The sequence below is a fragment of the Monodelphis domestica genome, chromosome 6 (assembly GCF_027887165.1).
Source record: "Monodelphis domestica isolate mMonDom1 chromosome 6, mMonDom1.pri, whole genome shotgun sequence".
Lineage (NCBI taxonomy): Eukaryota > Metazoa > Chordata > Mammalia > Didelphimorphia > Didelphidae > Monodelphis > Monodelphis domestica.
Window position 1 is genome coordinate 3,475,682 of NC_077232.1, and position 21,091 is coordinate 3,496,772.

The 21,091-nt window shown below is 55.1% G+C and overlaps 1 protein-coding gene across 1 annotated transcript in view; it reads right to left on the bottom strand.

Moving 5' to 3' along the window:
* The window catches only part of ANO1 (anoctamin 1), a 158,701-nt gene that overhangs the window by 44,301 nt on the left and 93,309 nt on the right, over positions 1 to 21,091 (bottom strand). Inside the window, 8 exon segments of the mRNA XM_056801174.1 lie at positions 361 to 521; positions 5,767 to 5,901; positions 6,720 to 6,784; positions 11,046 to 11,084; positions 12,689 to 12,744; positions 13,211 to 13,276; positions 15,884 to 15,929; positions 18,327 to 18,381. Coding sequence (XP_056657152.1) covers positions 361 to 521; positions 5,767 to 5,901; positions 6,720 to 6,784; positions 11,046 to 11,084; positions 12,689 to 12,744; positions 13,211 to 13,276; positions 15,884 to 15,929; positions 18,327 to 18,381 — 623 coding nt within the window.

The window sequence follows — 21,091 nt, forward strand, 5'->3', positions numbered from 1 at the left end:
CTTTCCATGGCATCGACGGTGTGTGCCGACCCTTGCTTACAGCCAGCCTCCCCCTTTGGGCGTCGCTGGACATCCCAGATTTAGCCCAGCGCTTGGTACGTGCCTTCGAGGCTGACCAACTGAAGGCTCAAGGCCAAGAGGAGGCACCACGTTCCCTCACTGTGGGCCCAGGGGCAGAGGCTGGGAAGCGGAGGCCCCCCAGAGGCTCAGAGCCCTCGAGTGGGGCCTGCGGACTCCCTCCCTTGCCCTTGAGGTGCCAGCCAGGGTGTGCATACACTGCCCAAGTTCCGCATTCGGCCTGATGCCTGACCTGGGACTCGCCCGAGGGCCCACGTCCAGGCGAGGCCGGGGGCTACTCACCCCACAAGGCCATGAACACGGAGAAGAAGACGGTGGCTGGGTTGTCAAAGAAGTGGCTGGCCCGAGCGGTGGCACAGGCAGAGCTCAGTTTCCAGTAGCTGCACGTCCGGTCACAGAGGGGACACATGGTGATGTTGTTCCACTGGTCGCACATCTCCATGCTGGACAGAGAGGAAGGAGGTATGAGGGCTGTGGGGCAGCTGGTGGGGGCCCTCCAGACCCCAGGATCTTCTTCCTCCCCTCCACCCTCTGATGCCGAGAGCAGGAGGCAGGCTAGCCTTCATGCTGCCACCAAAAGCCGGCCTGGGATGACTACCCTCAGCTCGGCACTCCTCAGAACCCCTGCCACCCAGACGGCCCACCCTGGGGTGCTGAGGCAGGTGAGGACCAGCACAGACAATCGCTCTGGAGGGCCCGGGGCAAGCTCGCCTCTGCCTCGGGGAACGTTCGGTGCCCAGCATCACGCAGACGGGCCCGTGGGGGTGCCAGAGGAGCCCCTGGGGCCCTCCGGGGACGCTCTAAGTCAAACGGGGTGGGACTGGAACCCGGGTCTTCCAGACAGGCTGAATCTCTGCCGCTCCACAGCAAATGACTCTTTTAAGACAAATATTTGTAGAGCCCTGAGCACCCATCTTAGAATCGATGCTGTGCACTGGCTCCGAGGAGGAGAGCAACAAGGGCTGGGCAGCGGGCTAGGACCTGCCCAGGCTCACCAGCTAGGAAGTATCTAGGACCAGATTTGAACCCAGGACCTCCCGTCTCTGAGCCTGACTCTCTATCCATTGAGTCCCTTACCTTACTTTTTTTTTAAACATTATTTTATTTGGTCGTTTTCATACATTATTCACTGGAAACAAAGATCATTTTCTTTTCCTCCCATCCCCCCCCGCCCCCCCCCCCCCGCCGCCTTTCCCTCTCCCATAGCCGACGCATGATTCCACTGGTTATCACATGTGTTCTTGATTCGAACCCATTTCCATGTTGGTATTTGCATTAGAGTGTTCATTTAGAGTCTCTCCTCAGTCTTATCCCCTCCAACCCTGTAGTCAAGCAGTTGCTTTTCCTCGGTGTTTTTACTCCCACACTTTGTCCTCTGCTTGTGGGTAGTATTTTTTTTAGATCCCTGCAGATTGTTCAGGGAAATTGCATTGATACTAATGGAGAAGTCCATCACCTTCGATTGTGCCACAATGTATCAGTCTCTGTGTATAATGTTTTCCTGGTTCTGCTCCTCTTGCTCTGCATCACTTCCTGGAGGTTGTTCCAGTCTCCATGGAACTCCTCCACTTTATTGTTCCTTTTAGCACACTAGTATTCCCTCACCAACATATACCACAATTTGTTCAGCCATTCCCCAATGGAAGGGCATCCCCTCGTTTTCCAATTTTTGGCCACACAAAGAGTGCAGCTATGAATATTCTTGTACAAGTCTTTGTGTCCATTATCTCTTTGGGGTACAAACCCAGCAGTGCTATGGCTGGATCAAAGGGCAGACAATCTTTTATCGCCCTTTGGGCATAGTTCCAAATTGCCCTCCAGAATGGTTGGATCAATTCACAACTCCTCCAGCAATGAATTAATGTCCCTACTTTGCCGCATCCCCTCCAGCATTCATTACTTTCCATAGCTGTCATGTTAGCCAATCTGCTAGGTGTGAGGTGATACCTCAGAGTTGTTTTGATTGGTATCTCTATGATTATAAGGGATGTAGAGCACTTTTTCATGTGCTTATTAATAGTTTTGATTTCTTTGGCTGAGAACTGCCTGTTCATGTTCCTTGCCCATTTGTCAATTGGAGAATGGCTTGATTTTTTGTACAATTGATTTAGCTCTTTATAAATTTGAGTAATTAAACCTTTGTCAGAGGTTTTTATGAAGATTGTTTCCCAATTTGTTGCTTTCCTTCTGATTTTGGTTACATTGGCTTTGTTTGTACAAAAGCTTTTTAATTTGATGTAATCCAGATTATTTATTTTGCATTTTGTGACTCTTTCTAAGTCTTGCTTGGTTTTAAAGCCTCTCCCTTCCCAAAGGTCTGACATGTATACTATTCTGTGTTCGCCTAATTTTCTTATAGTTTCCTTCTTTATGTTCAAGTCATTCACCCATTTTGAATTTATCTTGGTGTAGGGTGTGAGGTGTTGATCTAAACCTAATCTCTCCCACACTGTCCTCCAATTTTCCCAGCAGTTTTTATGAAATAGTGGATTTTTGTCCCTAAAGCTGGGATCTTTGGGTTTGTCATATACTGTCTTGCTGAGGTCGCTTGCCTCCAGTCTATTCCACTGATCCTCCTTTCTGTCTCTTAGCCAGTACCAGATTGTTTTGATGATCACTGCTTTATAGTATAGTTTGAGATCTGGGACTGCAAGGCCCCCTTCCTTTGTATTTTTTTTTCATTATTTCCCTGGATATCCTTGATCTTTTGTTCTTCCAAATGAACTTTGTTATGGTTTTTTCTAAATCAGTAAAAAACATTTTTGGAAGTTCCATGGGTATGGCACTAAATACCTTACCTTACTTTTAATTAATATTATTATCAATTGATGCGCTTTCCACGGAGCTTTAGACAAAGACGATCTCATCTCCTGACAGCCTTGGGAGGCAGGTGCTATTCTTATTCCCATTTTACAGATGAGGAAACTGAGTCAGAGAATGTGCCCAAAGTCTCCCACTCATTAGCTCCTTCCTGACTCAGTGGTCTATCCGTGAGGAACCCCCCAGGATCGATCACTCCGGCTCTCCGAGCCGCCTTGGCCTTGGCCTCGGGTCTCTCCGTGGGTACCTCAGGGCTGAGGGGAGCATCTTTGGCCTCCGCGTCCAGCATCCTGCCACGAGGCCCGGGTGGAGACGGCTGGGGAAAGGGGTTCCCGGGCTGTTTTTCCTCTCCAAGGTCAGTCGAGGGCTCGGCTCTCCCAGCTCCTGCCGTGTTGGACCCTCCACTGGGACCCCGCCTGCCCCTTACTCGCCGGGGGGCCAAGAACTTTGGCCTGCGAACCTCCGAGCTCCCCTTGGCGAAATGGGGCCACGAAGGGAAACACTTGAAGCCCAGAGTCCAAATGTCAGCTTTCATTCCGACAGGCAAGAATAAAGACTTCGCAGCGAGCAGCTGGCTGCTTTGCTCCGGCTGCTCGAGGTCCCCGATGTGAGCCCCCGACGCTGTGTACCTCGGCTCCTTCGCTTCCTTCCTTGCTGCCTTTCCTCCCTCAGGTGTTGTTCTAAGCCCCAGCTTTGGGGAGCTCTGCAGAAAGGCTCCCTTTTGTTCTGCGACGGAGGTGACCGAGAAAGAAAGCACGGGCCAGCTTCTCTCTCGCAGCCTGCCCCGCGCCCAGCTGTCTTTGCCCCCAAGAGCATCGGCGTCAGGCTCCTGGGCAGGAAGAGGCGATGAAGTGCCCGGTGCCCTCCGGCCGGGCTCCCGGGCAGGAAGAGGCGATGAAGTGCCCGGTGCCCTCCGGCTGGGCTCCCGGGCAGGAAGAGGCGATGAAGTGCCCGGTGCCCTCCGGCCGGGCTCCCGGGCAGGAAGAGGCGATGAAGTGCCCGGTGCCCTCCGGCCGGGCTTCCGGGCAGGAAGAGGCGATGAAGTGCCCGGTGCCCTCCGGCCGGGCTCCCGGGCAGGAAGAGGCGATGAAGTGCCCGGTGCCCTCCAGCCGGGCTCCCGGGCAGGAAGAGGCGATGAAGTGCCCGGTGCCCTCCGGCCTGGGGGATGGACTCCTGGCCGGCCCCGACCCAGGGCAGTGCCCAGGGAGGGGGCAGCTGGCAGTGGCCACGAGCTTCATACATCACAGCCAAAAACATGAGCTCTGTGGGCCTTCTCGGTCAGGGCAGGGGACCTGCTGGCCTCAGGCTCCGAGGATGGGTGCCAGAGGGCAGCTCCAGGGTCGTGATTTCCTGCCTTTGGGGCGTCCTTCCGTTCCAGCCCAACCGGCGGCTCCTCTTGTCAGCCTCCCCGGGCCTCTCCCCTCCGCCCTGGAGTCAGGGCTTCTTGAGGCTGCAGCCCGGCCACCTCCCTCAGGAGGCCTTTCCCACCTCCACTGGGCTGTCTTTGGAGCGTCGCGGGATGGGGACCAGCCTGGGCTCGGGCCGGCGTCTACCACCGCGGCCGGCTGCAGGAGCCTGAGCCCGAGCACGCTGGAAGAAAGGCGGCCGCGATTCTGAGGGAGGTCACGGAGCCGCTTCCCAGACCCCTGACGGCCGAGCTTGAAGGGCCGACGGGGATGGACGCTGTGCCGGCCCTCGGAAGCCTCTTTGCAAAGGACGGAAAGGCCGTCCGGGGCTCTGGAGGGACGACGGACAAAGCTCTCCCTAGAGACAGCACCCACAGGGGGCTCGGCAGGGGCGGCCACGCAGGCTAATTGGGCTTGAAGGGGACAGTGATGTGCCAGGAGCCCCGGGGGGAGACGGAGCCACTCTCAGCTGAAGTCTTGTTTGCTCTGCATCGAAGGCGGGCAGCCCCAGAGGGGGAAAGACTGGCCTGGAAGCCAAAAGACCGCGACCAGTGCTGGCCCAGTCATTCACTTCCTAGGCAGCTTGTCCCTCACTGCCTCAGTGTCCCCTTTTGTAAAAGAGAGATCGGACTCCATGAGCTCGAAGATTATTTCACGTTCAGACAGGCGGGAGTCGGGCCAGATGGCCAGGCGGGAGGTCTCCCGCCTTTGGGAGAAGACCCCTCCCGGCCCCGTGTCTGAGAGCTCAGCCGCACTCAGCCCCCAAAGACTTGGGTTCCCAACAGTTTCCCCAGTAGGCGGGGGCGGGGGCGGGGGTGGGGGCGTGCTCAAGGCCGTCCGGCAGGCCCAGGGCTTGGGGAGCTCCTTGTCCAGCTCCCTCCTGCCCTGGACGGCGGCCAGGTCCGGGCGCACGATTCCAGAGGGGGATCGGAAAGATGGAGACAGGCCCCCCTCGGTCTTCTGCCCTGCCTGCCTGCCAGCCACGCTTATGGCAAGGCCGAGTGCCCAGGGACAGCTCGCTTCCCCTCGGGGCGCACCCCGAGCTGCTCGGGAGGCTTCCTCGGCCCCCCTTTCCTCAGGAGGGATGGCACGGAGGAGGCTTGACGCCGGCCCCAGAGGCCCATGAGCTCAGAGGGACCGGGGGGCCATCGGGCCCGACCTCTGGTTATTGGGGAGCACGTTCAGGGCCAGGGAGGGGACTTGGCCCAGCTCGCACAGCCCAGGAACGGAACCTGGTCCTCAGACTGCCTGAGTCCCAGGAGCACGGTCGCGTGTCATTAAATTCAATATTAAAAAAGTTCCATCTGAGAATGAATACTGTGCGTGGGTTCCAAGGCAGAAGAATGGCGAGGGCTAGGCTGGCGTGTGTGTGTGTGTGTGTGTGTGGGTGAAGTGACTTGCCCAGGGCCACCCAGCTAGGAAGTGTCTGAGGGCACATTTGAACCCAGAACCGAAGGCATACCTGGGGATGTTTTCATCCACAGTGAGACATCCATAGAGAAACACAATGATGCCCACAATGGAGGCTGGGATGAGCATTTGAGTATAGACGCCCAACCAGGCAAAGTAGAGGCCAACCTTCTCTCCAAAATACTTCCTGAAAGCAGAGAAAACAAATCCATAAATAGAAAAGCCAAGAACCCTGCCCAAAGCGAGCTGCGAAAGCCGCCCCCGGCCCCAAGAGGAACTCATCTTCCAAGGTATATTGGGGGGCTGAGAACGGGGGCCTGCGCACGTGCCTCTCCCCTCTCTCCTCAGCCCAGCGTGTCTCCCCTCTCCTCGCCCTCCTTCCCTCCTCTTCCTCACTCTCTCTTCCCTTCTCCTTCCCTCCCCTCCTTCCTCCACTCCTCGCTCTCCCTCCCCCTCTTCTGCCCTGAGTCCCTGTGAAGGAATTTGGGGGGCCAAACGAGGACACGCGGGAGCTGTCCGAGATGGCCATCCCCGTCGGCCTCACCTTCGTTGCTTCCCACGAGAAGAATCCCGTGCCCAGAAGGCCCAGGAGAGCTCGCCAGGCCCCCCTTCCCTGGGGCTCCCCCCTCCTGCTGCCCGATGGGCAATGGGCACCCCAGGGGCGAGCTGAGGGAAGCGCCAGCAAGGCCTGGACAGTCTGAGGAGGGCCAGCGAGAGACAGGAAGGGGCGGGCGGGCTGCTTTCCTTTGAGGTCCTTTGTCCACCCCCATGTCCGGGCCAGCCCGGACCACCTCCGGCTACGTGGCCGGGCAGAAGACAAGGAAGCCCGTTGCCCAAGGGGGCAGGGCTGGCTCTTTATGGCTGAGCTCCTTCAGTTCCGACAGGTTCCGGGGCACAGGCTGCTGCCACCAGGCCTGGGACCGTCCCTAATGGGGAGGGGGGTCGGGCGGCTCCACGTGGCCGCTGGCCGGAGGGGCGAGGCCGTTCAAGGCGGGGGCCGCTCACCTGACCAGGTCGATGGGCTGGTATTTGTAGAAGGCGCGGTAGGTGGCCCACTCCTCACACAGGAGCTGCAAGAAAGAAAGGGGGTGAGCGGAGGGGAGCCGCCGCCAGCAGCCGCCTCTCCTGGGCCCGGCCACCAAGCGCATCCCTCGTCCAAGGCTGCGGCGGCCTGGGGCCTTTCTCGCTCGGTCCCGGGCAGGACAAGCTGGCAGGCCTCAGGAAGACCCAAGTTCCCGTCCCGCCGTCGACACCTCGTAGCCGGGAACCACAAGCGCTCTCGGAGGCACAGCGCACGGCCCCGGTGGCCGGAACTTCCGCCCGAGCATTCCCAGACCCGCCGCCCCGCCGGGTGGAAAAAGAAAAGGCCTCCCTGGGAATTGTGGTTTTCCTGTGCTTCAGCCCCAGCCATGAGAAACTGCCCAGGAGGCCTGTGGCGGGGCCGGCCGCCGGGCACATCCTTCCCGGCAGAGAGCGGCGCCCTGCTCCCGGGAGAGCTGCTGGAAGTACTTAGAACGCAGCCCGCAGCCCCTGGCACCGAGGAAGGGGACGCCCGCCTCGAGGGCCCAGCGGGAAGCCCCTGGCCGGAGGTGGGAGGCTTTCCGAGCCCTCCGTTCTCTCGGATCGGGCAAGGGCAAAGCTTTTCTAGCCAGTCACTCTCAGCATCCCCAGAAGGCGAGGAGGGAGGCAGGAGGTGACAGAACTCAGGACAGCCCAGGAGGTGCGGGCAAAGCCCTCCCTTTGTCTAGCCTGCCACTGGATTCGTGGAGGCTGGGCAGCAAGTAGAGCCCCTCCAGGGCTCGCCGTCCCCTCCTAGCAGGGCCATGAGGGCCCCCTTTGCTGGGACCCTCATCAGGGGCCCCAAAGCTCTTTTTTGTGCTGCCCAGAGCTGGCCCTCCCGGGCACAGGGGCCTTGTTCCCTCCCACGTGGATGGTGTCGCTGCAAGAAACGACTCCTTTCCAGAGAGAGAGAGAGAGGCGGGCACCTGGGCAGAGAGGGACGCTTGCGATTTGCTCCCGAGTTGCCCGGATGGCATGGAAGGCGCCTCAGGGTTGGCCGAGCCCCTCTCCTCTGCAGCCAGTTTCTGAGTGCCTGATGCCAGGGCAGAGTGGCTGACGGTGGCTCCACCAGCTGCACTCCTGGGGGCGCAGAGTGTTCTGGATGGGGTGCTGGGAAGGCGACAAGCCTGCAATCGATTGGGGGATCCACATTGCCCATGAAGGAAAAGGGACAAGACCAAGGAAGGTCCGGGGTTCTTAGGGAGCTGGGGAGCTGGGGGGATGGCATCTTGGCAATGCAACAGGTTAAGGAAAATGGACCGGGCTGGCTGGTGTGATTCTGAATGGCCCCAGAGGGAGCTGGGAATCACCGTGATGGGAACGATGCCTCCCTGCCCTCAGCATCTCTCCTCTCAGTCACCAAAATGACTTTCTTAAAGCAGGTGTGACCCCGCTATCACTCCCTGCCCCCCCCATCATGTCCGGTGACTCTGTCCCCCCAGGAGGAAGCAAGAAGCCCCTGTGTGGCTTGTTGAAAGCCTTCCCCAGCCTGGCCCTCCAGCTTCATTATTTATAGCTCTGCTTCACTTCCTCTCCAGTCTGGTCAAACTCTCTGATCCTCACTTTCATTTCCCACCTCCATGCCTTTGTCCCTTCGGGCCTGGAATGTGCCATCTTCCAAAATCCATTTCCTTCCAGGTTCTTCTTCTACAGGAAGCCTTTCCTGCCAGGCTTCACCATCTCCCTTGGGGTGAACATGTAGGGACTTCTATTGTGGATATTGTAAAATGGAGATTTGAACCCTAGACTTTAATCTCCAGAAGTCCTCAATATTTCCCAGAATTCCCTATAATCTCACCTGAGTTTCCACCTGGGCGAGATCACAATTAGTATTTATACTGGCGGTAATGGCTACCTCAACCTCTTCTATGCTCATGCTCTTCTCCTGCTTTGCCTTTTACAAGATGTAGTAAGTAAGTTTTGAATGGGCTAATAAGCCCTAGGCACATGGTTTTCTTATTTTGTATTTCTTTAGTCCTTGATTTCTAATAATCTTTAATAAACCTCATAAAATATATTTCTATTACTAGAAACTAAATTTTTTACATTTTTGGCTGACCACATCGGTTGTGATGAAATACCCTTAATCTTCTTAACTTTCCTAAACCTTTTCTCTACTGTGACTATCCATAAGTTCAGCTTTTAATAGTTTATTTTGATCAGCTGTAGAGGGAACAACTGCCTAGATAATTTTTTTTAAGCCACGTTCCTCCTGCCAAGGCTTTTCAGCAAAGGTGATTCTTGATGTACTCCCTCCTCCTCTTGCTTCCTGTTTCTGCCTCCATTTATCCACTCTGGACCTGCCTGACCCAGATCACTCTCCTGATCCCGACTGCAGCTGATCTCCAGCCTCCGAGCCAGATCGCCTCAGCCCAGCCCCAGGACCCAGGCTGCTGGTAGCTGCTCCTGTGTCTTCAGGAATCAGAAATCAGCTGGTAAAAATGGGGGTGATTTTTCCTTAGGCTACAATTAGCCTCCACGTGGCAAGGGATCACAGGGGGGGACAACAAGGAGAAGGAAGAGACTTCTCCAAACAAGAAGTTACAAGTATGGCTTATTCTATGAGAAAGCAGTGCATTTGCTATCTAAAAGGAGGTTTTTTTTTATGACTGCACTGATTCTTTTATTTATCTCACCTGAGATTCAGGAGAGAATTTCATCTCCCTGCAACTCTTTGACCCAATTTGAGATTCCTAAGACCCACCCTCACTATGGGGGGGGGGGGCAGCTCAGTGGATTGAGAGCCAGGCCTAGAGACAGGAGGTCTTGGGTTCTAATGTGGCCTCAGACACTTCCTGGCTGTGTGACCCTGGGCAAGTCACTTGAACCCCATTGCCTACCCCTTACCAATCTTCTGCCTTCTGACAATAGGCATCTAAATGGATTTTTAAAAATGCACTTTAAAGAGACTGGAAGTTATATTTTTAAGGCTTTTCAGACTCCAATATTTTATAAACAATCTCTGTATTTTATTGCATTTTACTGATTGTTTTGTCTAAGATTTAATTTTGTTGGTTTTAAGTTCATATATTAATGCATTCAATACTATTCTGTTACACTAAATCATTTTAATGTACAGGGTTTTAACTACTGTTATATTCTGTTGCTTTCCCCCTATAACTATACTGAACAAATATTATTGAATAAGCCCATATATAACAACAGCCCTTTTTCTGTTTTGAATTTATAAATTGTCACCTAAAGGATGGATAGACTTCATAAAAACTGGTTACAATTGTATAACAACCTTTGGAAAATTTAATGAGCTGAATATCTCAAATTGATTTTAAGGGGTCCTTTAGACATGCTTTTTATTTTTTTCAACAACTCTGATAAGGTTCATTTTAGTAGCTGAAGTGAAATACAATTATAATCCCCACCTCTCACATTTATAAAAATGTGAATGGATGGGACACCACAGTCTCATACCAAAGGAGCTGGGAAGTTAATCCCAGGGCATTGTACTCCTCTGGATGGTTCCCCAAAAGGAAGCATCTCTTATTTATAACTCTTCAGGTCACTTTACCCAACATCAACAGTACAGGGGTTTGGGTTTTTCCTAGACTCCTCTGCCACATTTTAAAATTATATTTAGATTTCTTTGCCCAGTCGATGGGCAGCTCTGCGAACACAAAGGCAGCCTTTGGTTTTGTCTGTGTCCCCTGCCTGGCACATAGTAGGTGCTCACCAAATGTGTGCCGACTGACTGATGACTAAAGGGGCCACTGAGGAATGGCAGGAAGCCATCGTGATTTTGGTCAGAACTGGGACCCCCCCGGACTCCGCTCTGCCAAGGGCTCTTTGGATTTTGAGCTCCTTGAATGAGTGGGCCTGGAGGCTATCAAGCATGACGACTTGCCATCTCATTTTATGATGAAATTGTGACGCAGAGACATCAAGTGACTCACCTAAGGTCACAGGCTGTGAAGCGGCAAAGGCGGTATTCGAACACGGGTCCTCGACCTCTACGTCCAGGGCCCTCTCCATTGTACCCAGTGAAGGACTCAGCACCTCAAGCCTCCTTTGAGGCTTGGTTCCAGAGCCATCTCCTCCAGGAAGCCCCCCAATTCTCCAGGCTGTTGGTACTCTCTCCCTCTCCGAATATTCTCGGGTCTATTTATCTACTTCCATGCTGTAGACTGTGCCTGGGCACAGCGTGTTTCTGGATTTTCTTTGTGGCTCCCAGACTGAGCACCGGCCTTGCATGGAGCAGGCGCTTAACCGGACTGGACAGATAGGACGGGAACGGGGAGGAAACCTGAATTCACTTACTTTTCGGTCATTGAACTCAACATCTCCTTCGAAGTCACCCTGTTTAGAAAAAAGCACAAAGTCAGGCGGCTCAAGGCTTTCTCAAGACACCCCAAGGGAGCCACGGAGCCCAGCCTTCACTTGGGGTTCTCACGGGCAGGAAGCTGGAGACCCCCCAATGCTGGAGATGTTCTACGTCATCAGCTTAGGGCCCCCAGGGTTCCATTTTCCTCTGCTTCTCCTTCTGGCACTCAGCAGACTACTTAGCACACAGCAGGCACTGAATAAGTGCTTACTGATGGATTGAGCCTTGAGCTCTGATCTCAGGTCTTGGGTTTAGATTCTAGATCGGCTACTTCTCCTTGCCATCACAAGGGCCTCAGTTTCCCCAATTGTGAAAGAAACAGGCTCTACTTGAGGTCTCTGGTTTACAATCGACACGTGCCCATTTTACAGATGAGGAAGTGGAGAGGAAGGCTAAGGCAGCACAGCTGAGGTGACAGGGCCTAGCCTACGACAGCTCGCTCTCCTGCTTTCTAGCCCCCCTGCTACGGGCCAGCCTGGAGCATCTTGGCTCTGCCCTGAGCATGCTTGGAAAAGGACCAGGTTCCCACAGTGCTCAGAGCGGCCTGGTACCCTCTGGAGGGACATCCCACGATTTTAGCCCATTTCCATGGAGACAATCAGAACAGAGTGGTGCTTCTCCTTGGCCAGAGGGCAGCCAGATGCAGATGGGCTCCCATGTGCTTTGTCCACCCAGGGGACAGAGACCGTGGGATGTCGGGCTGAACTGGCAGTCCCAGAAGGCACGTCATCCTTCAGCCCTGGAAGCGTGGCTGCCTCTGAGAAGTGGGAGCCCAGAGCTATTCTCGTGAGCCTCCAAAGGCTGATGGCCTCAGCAGGGAAGCAAGGGCAGGAGGGTCTTGTCACCTGGCCCACAGAGCCAAAGCCAACTCTGACATTGCGCCCCCCCCCCCCCGCCCGTACCCCTAACTTGAGTGACCACAGTTGAAATCTCTCCTGGACCACAGCAATGGGGGTCCTCCTAAGTGGACTTCCAGCTCCCAGATCTTTTTTTACAGCTGGGGAAACTGAGGCTCAGGTCCCTTGGGTGACTAAGGGAGCAAGCAGGAGATCCAGAATGCAATCGCTCAACAATCAGTACCTATGCTACAGCAGTCAAAATCACCTTCCTAATGTACACGTCACTCCTCTGCTCCATAACCTTTGTGGCTCCCTATCACATCTCATATCAAATACAAGTAGTCATCCTGGAAGCTGACTGTCCAGCCACTTTTCTGACTGACCCATCATTCCTCTTCCACATACAAGCCTGCTTCCATGAACCTCCCCAGTCCCTCTCGTGCCTCTGCCCACCAGCCATAGCCTTCCTCATCTCCTAGAATCGTCCTGTTTCCTCCAAAGTTTGCTCAGCAGCCCGGGGCCTGCAGCCTTTCTGGACCCCGGCGGTTTGTCAGTTTTCTCTCCCTCCTCCAACTGGCACTATTTGGGGAGCAGAATAAAGCATGAGCTCCTGAGGCCGGGGACTGTGTTCTGTTTCTTTCTCTGTTTCTCCAGCACCCAACAGGCTCCCCAGCGCACAGTAGTTGCTTCTTTCCCTCATCCCCTAGAAACAGTGCTGGGCAGGGTCCTGGACCACTTACATCGTGCAGCGGGTAGGCTGCGCTATACACTCCGTTGGCGAGAAGGCTGGTGATTCCTTGAAAAGAGAGGAACAAGAGGGATTAGTGAGCAGTCCCGCACCCCATGTTCTCCTGCCGTCAGCAGGAAGACCTCAGTCACCGAAGTGTAATCAGTAAGTCTGGCTCCCCAGAAATCTTCCCGGAGGGGCCGCCTCCCTCATGGCTGTTACTGAGCAGAAGATAAACACATGCTTGATTGTCAGGATTAGAAAGTTACAGAGGAAAAAAGAGAGCGTTATGTCTGGGAGGGATGGCAGCGAGTTACTCCTACTACCCCACCTGCTTGGGAGGGAAAGCCTGCAGACTCCAGAGTGGATTTCGAGGGGTTAGAAAAGGGCGAATCACGAGGAAACACGGAAGGAAAAATTGATGGTGTGAAGAAACACACATACAATTTCTAATGAGGCTGGGGATTGGCTGGAGAAGCAGGAGGGGAGGGAGAGCTTTCCCACCACCCTGGCGGGGGCAGGAGATGGGACTTACCATATTGACCACATTTTCTCCTTTTATTTAAAAGGGCAGAATCCTTCTTTCTTCCCTCTCCTTGGCCTGTTTACACATCAGTCTATTAGTTACATGAATGGGCCCCCCTCCGAGCAATTGAATGCTGCATTTGGAAATAAAAAAACACACTGGGCGGGAATGGGGGGCAGGGGACTGGGGCAAGCCCACTCCTGGGCCCTGCTGGTGGGTGGAGGGCTTATGCCTTGGTTTCCAAAGGCCACCCCAACTTGCCCCTAGGAGCTAGGGATGGTCAGAAAGATGCACAGGCTCTTCTAAGTCTCTGTCTGGTGCTGTGAAAAGGACACTGCCTCTGAGTCAGAGGAGCTGGGTTCAAGTCCTGCTTTGGCTGTGTGATGTTAGTCATCTCTAACGTGAGACCTTTGGCCTTTAAGAGACCAAAAACATTACGATGCTAAGATGCTGGGCCCGAATCCCCGAGCCAGGCTGGCTCACCTGTCCCCAAGGGGTTCGTCCCCTCCATTTGTAGAGACATCTACTACAGGGAAGGGGATGTTTCCCCAGAGGCAGGTTCTTTACAGGGGGGTGGCTCGGTAACCCCACTGACAGGATCAGAACCATAAAAGAGTTCATGGCAGAGTGGAAAAGGGGACTTGGGTTCTAATCCTGTCTCTTCAGCAGACAGAGTGACTTTGAGTAAGTCATTCCCCTGGAAAGAGGACCTCTGAGACTACTACTGCTGACATCCATCATTGTGAATATTCTAGGAATAGCTCTGCTTCTGCCCCTTCCCTTCCCCTCGGGCTCTCCTTGGACCTCGTCCAGGCAGCCTTCTGTGAGCTCTGGCTGTCCTGTGTGTCATCCCAGCATCCTCATGGCTGGAATGGAATTCAATTGGATATAAAACCAGAGGGCTGGACGGCAGAGGACGGTTGACAGTGACACGCCGAAGAGCTGGTACTCGGGCTCAGAAAGTCCTTTACCCAGATTACCTCATTGGGGCTCATGACAGCCCTGTGAGGGTGGCACTCCACTGACTCCCATTTCATGGAAAAGGAAACTGAGGCAGATAGTTTTCCCAGCTGACTTTGCACCAGGCTCCCTGGGTGTCTACAAGGGCTGACCAGTGTGGAGACAGGACTGGAGACAGGACTTAGGAACAGAGGGGGGCTGCTCTGGCCAGGGAGGGGGCCTCACCACAAGAGGGGTCTGGGGCTGGGGAAATGTCCCTGGACCTGGTGGGAGCTTTCTGGGGAGCCCAAGGGCCGTGCAGAGGGATGAGGAAGGGGACATCCGCATCAGTCAGATGTTGCTGCAGCTGGAAGGAGGTGTGGGGAGTCTTAAGGATTTGATGTGGCGAAGCAGAAGGCAAGCCCGCAGGCTCTAAAGTTAGAGGATCTAGGTTCAAATCCTGCCTCTGGCAGCTAACTGTGATTTGGAGTAAGTCACTTCACCAACCTGGGCCTCAGCTTCTTCACTTGGAAAATGAGGGGGCTGGACTGGGGCCACCGTGTGGTCCTCCAGAGCTCAGTGCTGGGGATCCAATCCTTACGCTGCCCTGGGTGTAGCTACAGCCATCGCGCAGGTCCCCTCCCTGCCTGCTCCCTGCACTCTAGGACCCGGCTTCACCGACCTCCTTCCTCTTTTCTGACTAAGACCCTGCATCTCCCACCACCCTGCCTTTGTCCTGGCAGTCCCCAGAGACCGGAATCTTCCTCCTTCCCTTTGTCTCCCAGCTTCCCTGGAGCTCGGCTCAGACCCTAGCTTTGGCCAAAGGCCTTTCCTCCTGGCTCTGAGATCACCCTGCCCCCCACTTATTCATGTGCTGCCTCCCCCATGAGTTTGGGACTCACGGAATGAGCATCCCAGCACATAGTAGGTGCAGTAAACGGCAGTGGACTGACCTCTACGGTCTCCTCCCTTTCTCCTCAGCCTTGAGCCTAAGACCTTCATCAGTCCCAGGGACGCCCCCCAGAATTTCTGTTGCTCAGGGGGTCGCAGGCAGGAGAGGAAAAGCCTGAGGGCTTCCTCCCGCCCACCTGCCCCCTGCGGCTCCCTGAGGGCTTTTCCCTCCACACGAAGTCCAGACCGCCATCCATCCGGGCTCTCTTCGGCCCAGCGGGTCACCCGCCACGCCCGCTCGCTCTCAGTGGGTCCAGCCAAGCTTTTAGAGGGGGGAGGGGAAAGGCCGCCTCTTCCACCTCTTTGCAAAATCATCCTTTGCCGGGAGGCTGGTCGGGCTGGAAGCAAGCTGGCTGCCTGGAGGTGGCGGCACCAGGCTGGGCGTTTCCCTTATAGAGGGTTTAAGGCTACCCCAACCTCGGGGCAAGATGGCATCCAGAGCCTGGGCGCAGGAGCGCCGGAGCACGGGCCTCAGGTTCCCGGCTTCCCTGGTCCCGAGCGAGGCCCTGGGCCAAGTCCTCGCTGACCTGGTCATCCCCTTCTTCTGAGCAAAGCCAGGATCTTGATGGCTCTTCCAGGGACAGCCAGTCACGGAGTACCAAATCCTCCAGAGCCAGGATGCCGGGGCTGACCCAGACCTGCCCGGTGCTGCTCTAACACTAGGACGCAAGCTGGCTCCGGGACCAGCCCCCGAAGCCAACGTGGGCCGGCACCACCCTCTGCCCCTCCTCAGGTCTGCACCGACAATGGAACAGCCGAGCCGATCTCCAGCCCTTCCGCGCTCCTCCTTACCTGTGCTGGCCTTGGCGCACGTCGTCCTCTTCAAGATCTCATAGACCTAAGGGAGACAGAAACCGGGAGAGGAGCGGTGACTGCCCGTCTGTAAAAGCCCCAAGTCAAAGAGCCTCGGCCCAAAGAGCCGGGGGCCCAGCACCAAAAGGGTGCCGCCCCTCTGGGCCCAGTTCTGCCCTCTGCTGGGAACATGCCTTTGCCTTGACCTCGGGAACGCGGCCGCCAATGGAGATGAAGCCCCTCTCACATGTGCCCTGAGTTCCAGGAGACATTCTCCTAGAGGGAGGACCTGGGGCTGCCTATGGCTGCTTCTGGCCTTTATTCCCACCACAAAGGAGATGGCCTCATGGGCTGCCCAAGCAAAGAGCTTAATCAATCCTTATTTCCTTCCTCCCTCCCTCCGTCCCTCCCTCCCTCCGTCCCTCCCTTCCTTCCTTCCTTCCTTCCTTCCTTCCTTCCTTCCTTCCTTCCTTCCTTCCTTCCTTCCTTCCTTCCTTCCTTCCTTCCTTCCTTCCTTCCAAGACATTCTGTCTTGGAATCAATACTGAGTATCCGTTCAATGACAGAAGAGCAGGAAGGATTAGGCAATGGGGGCTGAGTGACTTGTCCAGGGTCACACAGCTAGGAAGTGTCTGAGGCCACATTTGAACCCAAGACCTCCTTTTTCTAGGTCTGACACTAACCACTCACCCACCCAATTGTCCCAGACAAACACATTTTTGTCAGTGCCCAGATCAAGATGAAAATGCAAATCGGTTGCTTTCAGAGGGCATGAAGCTAGGGGAGTGGCCCAGAGAGCAAACAGCTCAGTGCCAGATTTGGGTTCCAAAGGGATGAGCCAGGATTCACCAGAGCTCCATGGGAAGTCTACTCCGGGATCTACTCCTCATTCGCATGAGTGCCAAAGGGAAAAGAAGATCAGGGTGGAGGTGGTGCAAGCTTGGGAGGAGTCAACACTGATATGGAGGCTGAGAGAGCCTGGGCTCCCTTGGAAAAGACACAACGTCCAGGCCTCGTCAGAAGAGAGGCCTCCCCTGCTCGGATGTGATCCAGGCTCTATTCTGGGCACCCCCTTTCAGGAAGGGCATCCATTGGCTAAGGAGTGAACAGAGCAGGGCAACTGGGAGAGGGCGAGGGAGAGGGAAGGGCCTTAAGTTCATGTCATTTGGGGCTGGCTGAAGCCAACACGAAGGGGAAGGGAGCTTATGTGGACACGGAGAAGAGCCAGGCCGAAAGGAGTCCTGTCTGAAGGGCCACCTTTTGTGGTTTGGTTTGGGAGAGCAGAACCAAAAACATGGCAGAATGGACAAATTCACCTAGATTAAGTAGCACCTCCCCTAACCAGGAGGGCTGCCCCAAGGGGCAAGCTACTCTCTCCAGAAGGGTAAATGGATCCCCACACCCACACTGGTACTGGTTGGGAGTCTTGTTCAGGTCCAGGTGCAAGCAGAAGCAGCACATGGCCCTTGCTTTCAGGAGACCTGAGTTCAAATCTAACCTCTGCCCCCTCCTTCTTTAAGGGGGCCACTCCTTAAGCTCTTCCAACTTCTGTCAAATGAGGTAGATGGGAGAATCTATAAGACCCCTCCCTGCTCTGAATCTCTGCTCCTAGGAGCTCGCTTCCAATCCAGCCGGGTTCTCAGGCTGTGGGACTATCCAGGTCTTAAAAATCCATTTGCTAAAAGAAGAGACTCTTCCAAACTCCCTCCCAAGACAATCTTACTGCTTCTCCTTCAGCTTCCTCTCCAGCCAGATTAACAAAAGGCCCCTCCCCAGTCCATCCTCCCATTGGGCCCACTGGAGGAGTGCCCAGTTGATCCTGTGCTCCCTTGCCTAAGCTAGGCTGAAACTCTGGTCTTATTTACTACCTCGGCAAAGAAGGCCTGAGAACAACATCTTGGCTGAAACATTAATTTCTTATTTAGATAAAAGACTTGCCCTGAGCTGAGGCACATCCAGTGTGAGGACTGGCTGCCTTCCCAGCTGGCAGCTGATAGATAAACACAAAGGCAGCCCATGCACCAGGGCAGGGTGGCCCCGGTCAGCTCACAGGGCCTCGTTTGCTCATTGTGACCATTGGGGAGGAAGTACCCCCAAGCCTGGCTCCCTGGCTCCTCCCACATTCCTAACCTGCAGGTGTAGGGGCTCTCAAGCTCCAAGGCTGTGGGGGCCAGGCTGGATTTCCAGGGGGCTCTGGGAAAGGGGTCACTCCTCTCTCTGATCTAGGAGCATTTGGACATTATTCAAACGTGGAGACACAAATTCTCTGTCCTGCTGCCTTCCCACTGACCCAGGCTTCTCCCCACTTTGGGTCAGAACATTATTTTAACCTCAGTTCTTCCTGATTATGGCACTAACACTGTCCTCCATTCGGGGAGAAACACCCACTGGATTCCCAAGGGCAACCCTTGAGCCAGGACACCGGAAGGCCAGCCATACTCACTATGGTGCTCCGAGTTTTGCTGTCGAAAAAGGAATCCTTATCGGTCAGGTCAAACCTGTGGGGAGATGGAAGAGAGCAGGACGTCGGTTACTGGGCAGAGCCCTGTTCCAGCTTTCCTCTCCTGGGATTTGGAAAGTGAAATGTCCCAAGAACCAAGTGATGGGGCAGATGGGACCAATGTTGACAAGAGGGTTGAAGATTGGCCACTTGGGAAACGTTTTGTCCAAGCATTCTTTGGGGGAGAAGCCTGGGGGCGGCGGACGGCACCCAGGACCCAGCACCCAGAACCTAGCACCATGCTGCTTTTCCTACAAGGCTTCCCCCCCCCCACCTGCCCCAGGAACTCATTTGGGGTAGAACCTGTTGGGCTACTCGGGAAATAAATACAGAATACTAATGACTACTTGCTCGCTCGCTCACTAACAGTCTTCAACCTCATTCATCCTTGCCCCAGCTTTGTTAGGGAAAGGCGATGGAGAGAATGTTGGTCTTGGGAGGCAGGGACACCTGGGTTCGCCCCTCAGCTATGTGACTTTTGGCAAGTGTCTCAACCTCTTTGAGCTGTGGTTTTCTTATGAGTAAAATAAAAGAGGTAACAATCTAGGGCAGCTAGAGGGCACAGTAGATAGAGCACCAGACTCAAAGTCAGGAAGACCGGAGTTCAAATCCAGCCTCGTATGCTTACTAGCTCTATGACCCTGGGCAAGTCACTTAACTCTATCTACCTCAGTTTCCTCATCTGTAAAATGAGCTGAAGAAGTAAATTATAAACTCTTCAAGTATGTCTGCCAAGAAAACCCCAAATGGGACACAACTGCAAACAATGACAAGTAGTTTAGAGCTCCAGATCTCATGATTCTAAGCACACATAAACCCATTTGATACGTAAGGAGACTCATCCTCAAGAGTGACTAGTCCAAGTGACACCCAGCTAGGACCTATGGGAGCCTTCTGACTTGATGTCTAGTCAGCAGCAGGCCTGGGAGGCCACCAGCTGGGCCAGGGTTGAGGAGGGTATGGCTGGATCTCTCAGGGTCACCAAGGTAAGATTGGCCTGGGTTCAAATCCCTCCTCTGCCCCATGAGAGCTGTGTGATCACAGCCAAGTCGCTTCACTTCTGCTTGAGCATCCAGTGTACACATCAGATGGAGGGCCAGGAGGCTGGAGGTCACCTAGCCCAGCAGTCTCCATCCCAGCAGAGGTAGAGTAGCTCAGTGGAGAGAGCAGAGGTCTGGGCTATAAGCTATAAGCTGGGTGAACATAGACAAGTCACTGAACCTCTCTGAGACTCAGGTGGCTGTCCAAAGGCTCACCAAAGGCAGGTGAGGGACTGTGCCTCGGGTGGATATACCCTCATTGGCACCCCCAAAGGTTTCATAGCATATGGGCAGCCTGGGGGTGCACTGGATTAGGGAACTCAGTCCACTGTTGGAGTTGCAAACACTCCAGATCCCACTTGACTCTTCCTAGCTGTGTGTCCCTGAACGAGTCATTTCACCCTGCCTCAATTTCCCCATCTGTAAAATAAAAAGAGCAGCCCCTAGCTCTTGGGGTTGTTGTGAGGATCAAATGAGATAACAATGTGCTACTTGGCAAGCCTTACTATGACAACTATTATTATTCTGTGGATGGAGGCAGTGACAGCTCATCCACCAATGCCACAGAACACGTCAACTGCGTCTTATGAGAAGATGCTTTCTGCTTCTTTGGGTGCATGTGGGTGAGGTGTCACCAGCCCCCCACGGGAGGAGGAGGAGGTGGCCAGGATCCCCAGGGAGCATCCCTGCTCCCATCCCAGCTCATGGCATGAAACACTGTCCTGGCTGACGGGAAGCCCTCTGGGGCAGGGGGCTCCGAAGGGAAGGTTTCCTCGCACAGAGCCTCGCCGGGACTGCTGGGCTGCGGGGCCTTGGGTGAGGCCCTTCACCTCGGCCTGAGGCTCCCCATTGTCGGTGGGCCGTCCCCTGGGGACCCCCCCCCCCCGCCTGGAAGCCCGAGGGCTCTGGCTGCGGCTGCAGAGGGGCCTGGAAGCAAAGTGGCCTTGCTGGCTCGCTCCATGTTTCCTGGGGTGTAACTGGAAACACTATTTACTTGGGAGATGACATAGGGGCAGGGGAGGAGGGGCCGCCTTATTGATTTAGGGGCCTCTGGTTCCAACCCAAAGAAAACAGTATTGCCTTATTAGGAGCCAGGCCAACTGCCCTCCGCCCAGGCTGGCGAGGGAGGAGAAGCTGGCCTGGGCCCGGGCCCCTCTCCCGAACCCCTCTCCCGAGGCGCCTGGCCGGGAGCAGGATTTCGGCCTGAAAAGGCCCCTCTGGCTCTGGGGCTGGCCACGAGCTCTGAGCCCCAGGCGAGCTTGTCCCTCCCAGCCCGGCCTTCTCGCCCACTCCACAGAGAGACAGGGAGCCCTTTCCCCTTCCCTCCGACTCCTGTTGGCTCGCCTCCCGTCCAGCCCCCGGGCCTTGCTCGCTCTCTCCCCCACCTGACCTTCCCCGCAGACTCTAAGGAGCGAGCAGCCTGGAAGGCGGCTCAGGCCCACAAGCATGTATGAGAAGCAGCTGTGCGCCCGGCCCCCTCTGTACCAGGGACACGAAGCCAAAGAGCAGCCCCTCGAGGAGCCCACGGTCTACTGATGGACGGAGGAACGAGATGTGCACGCGTGTGTGTTATCTACATACGTGCATTTGTACATACGTGTACACACGTGCCTAGGTAGACACACATCTGTGTAGATGTGTGTCTCTAGAAAACCTAAATAAACAGAA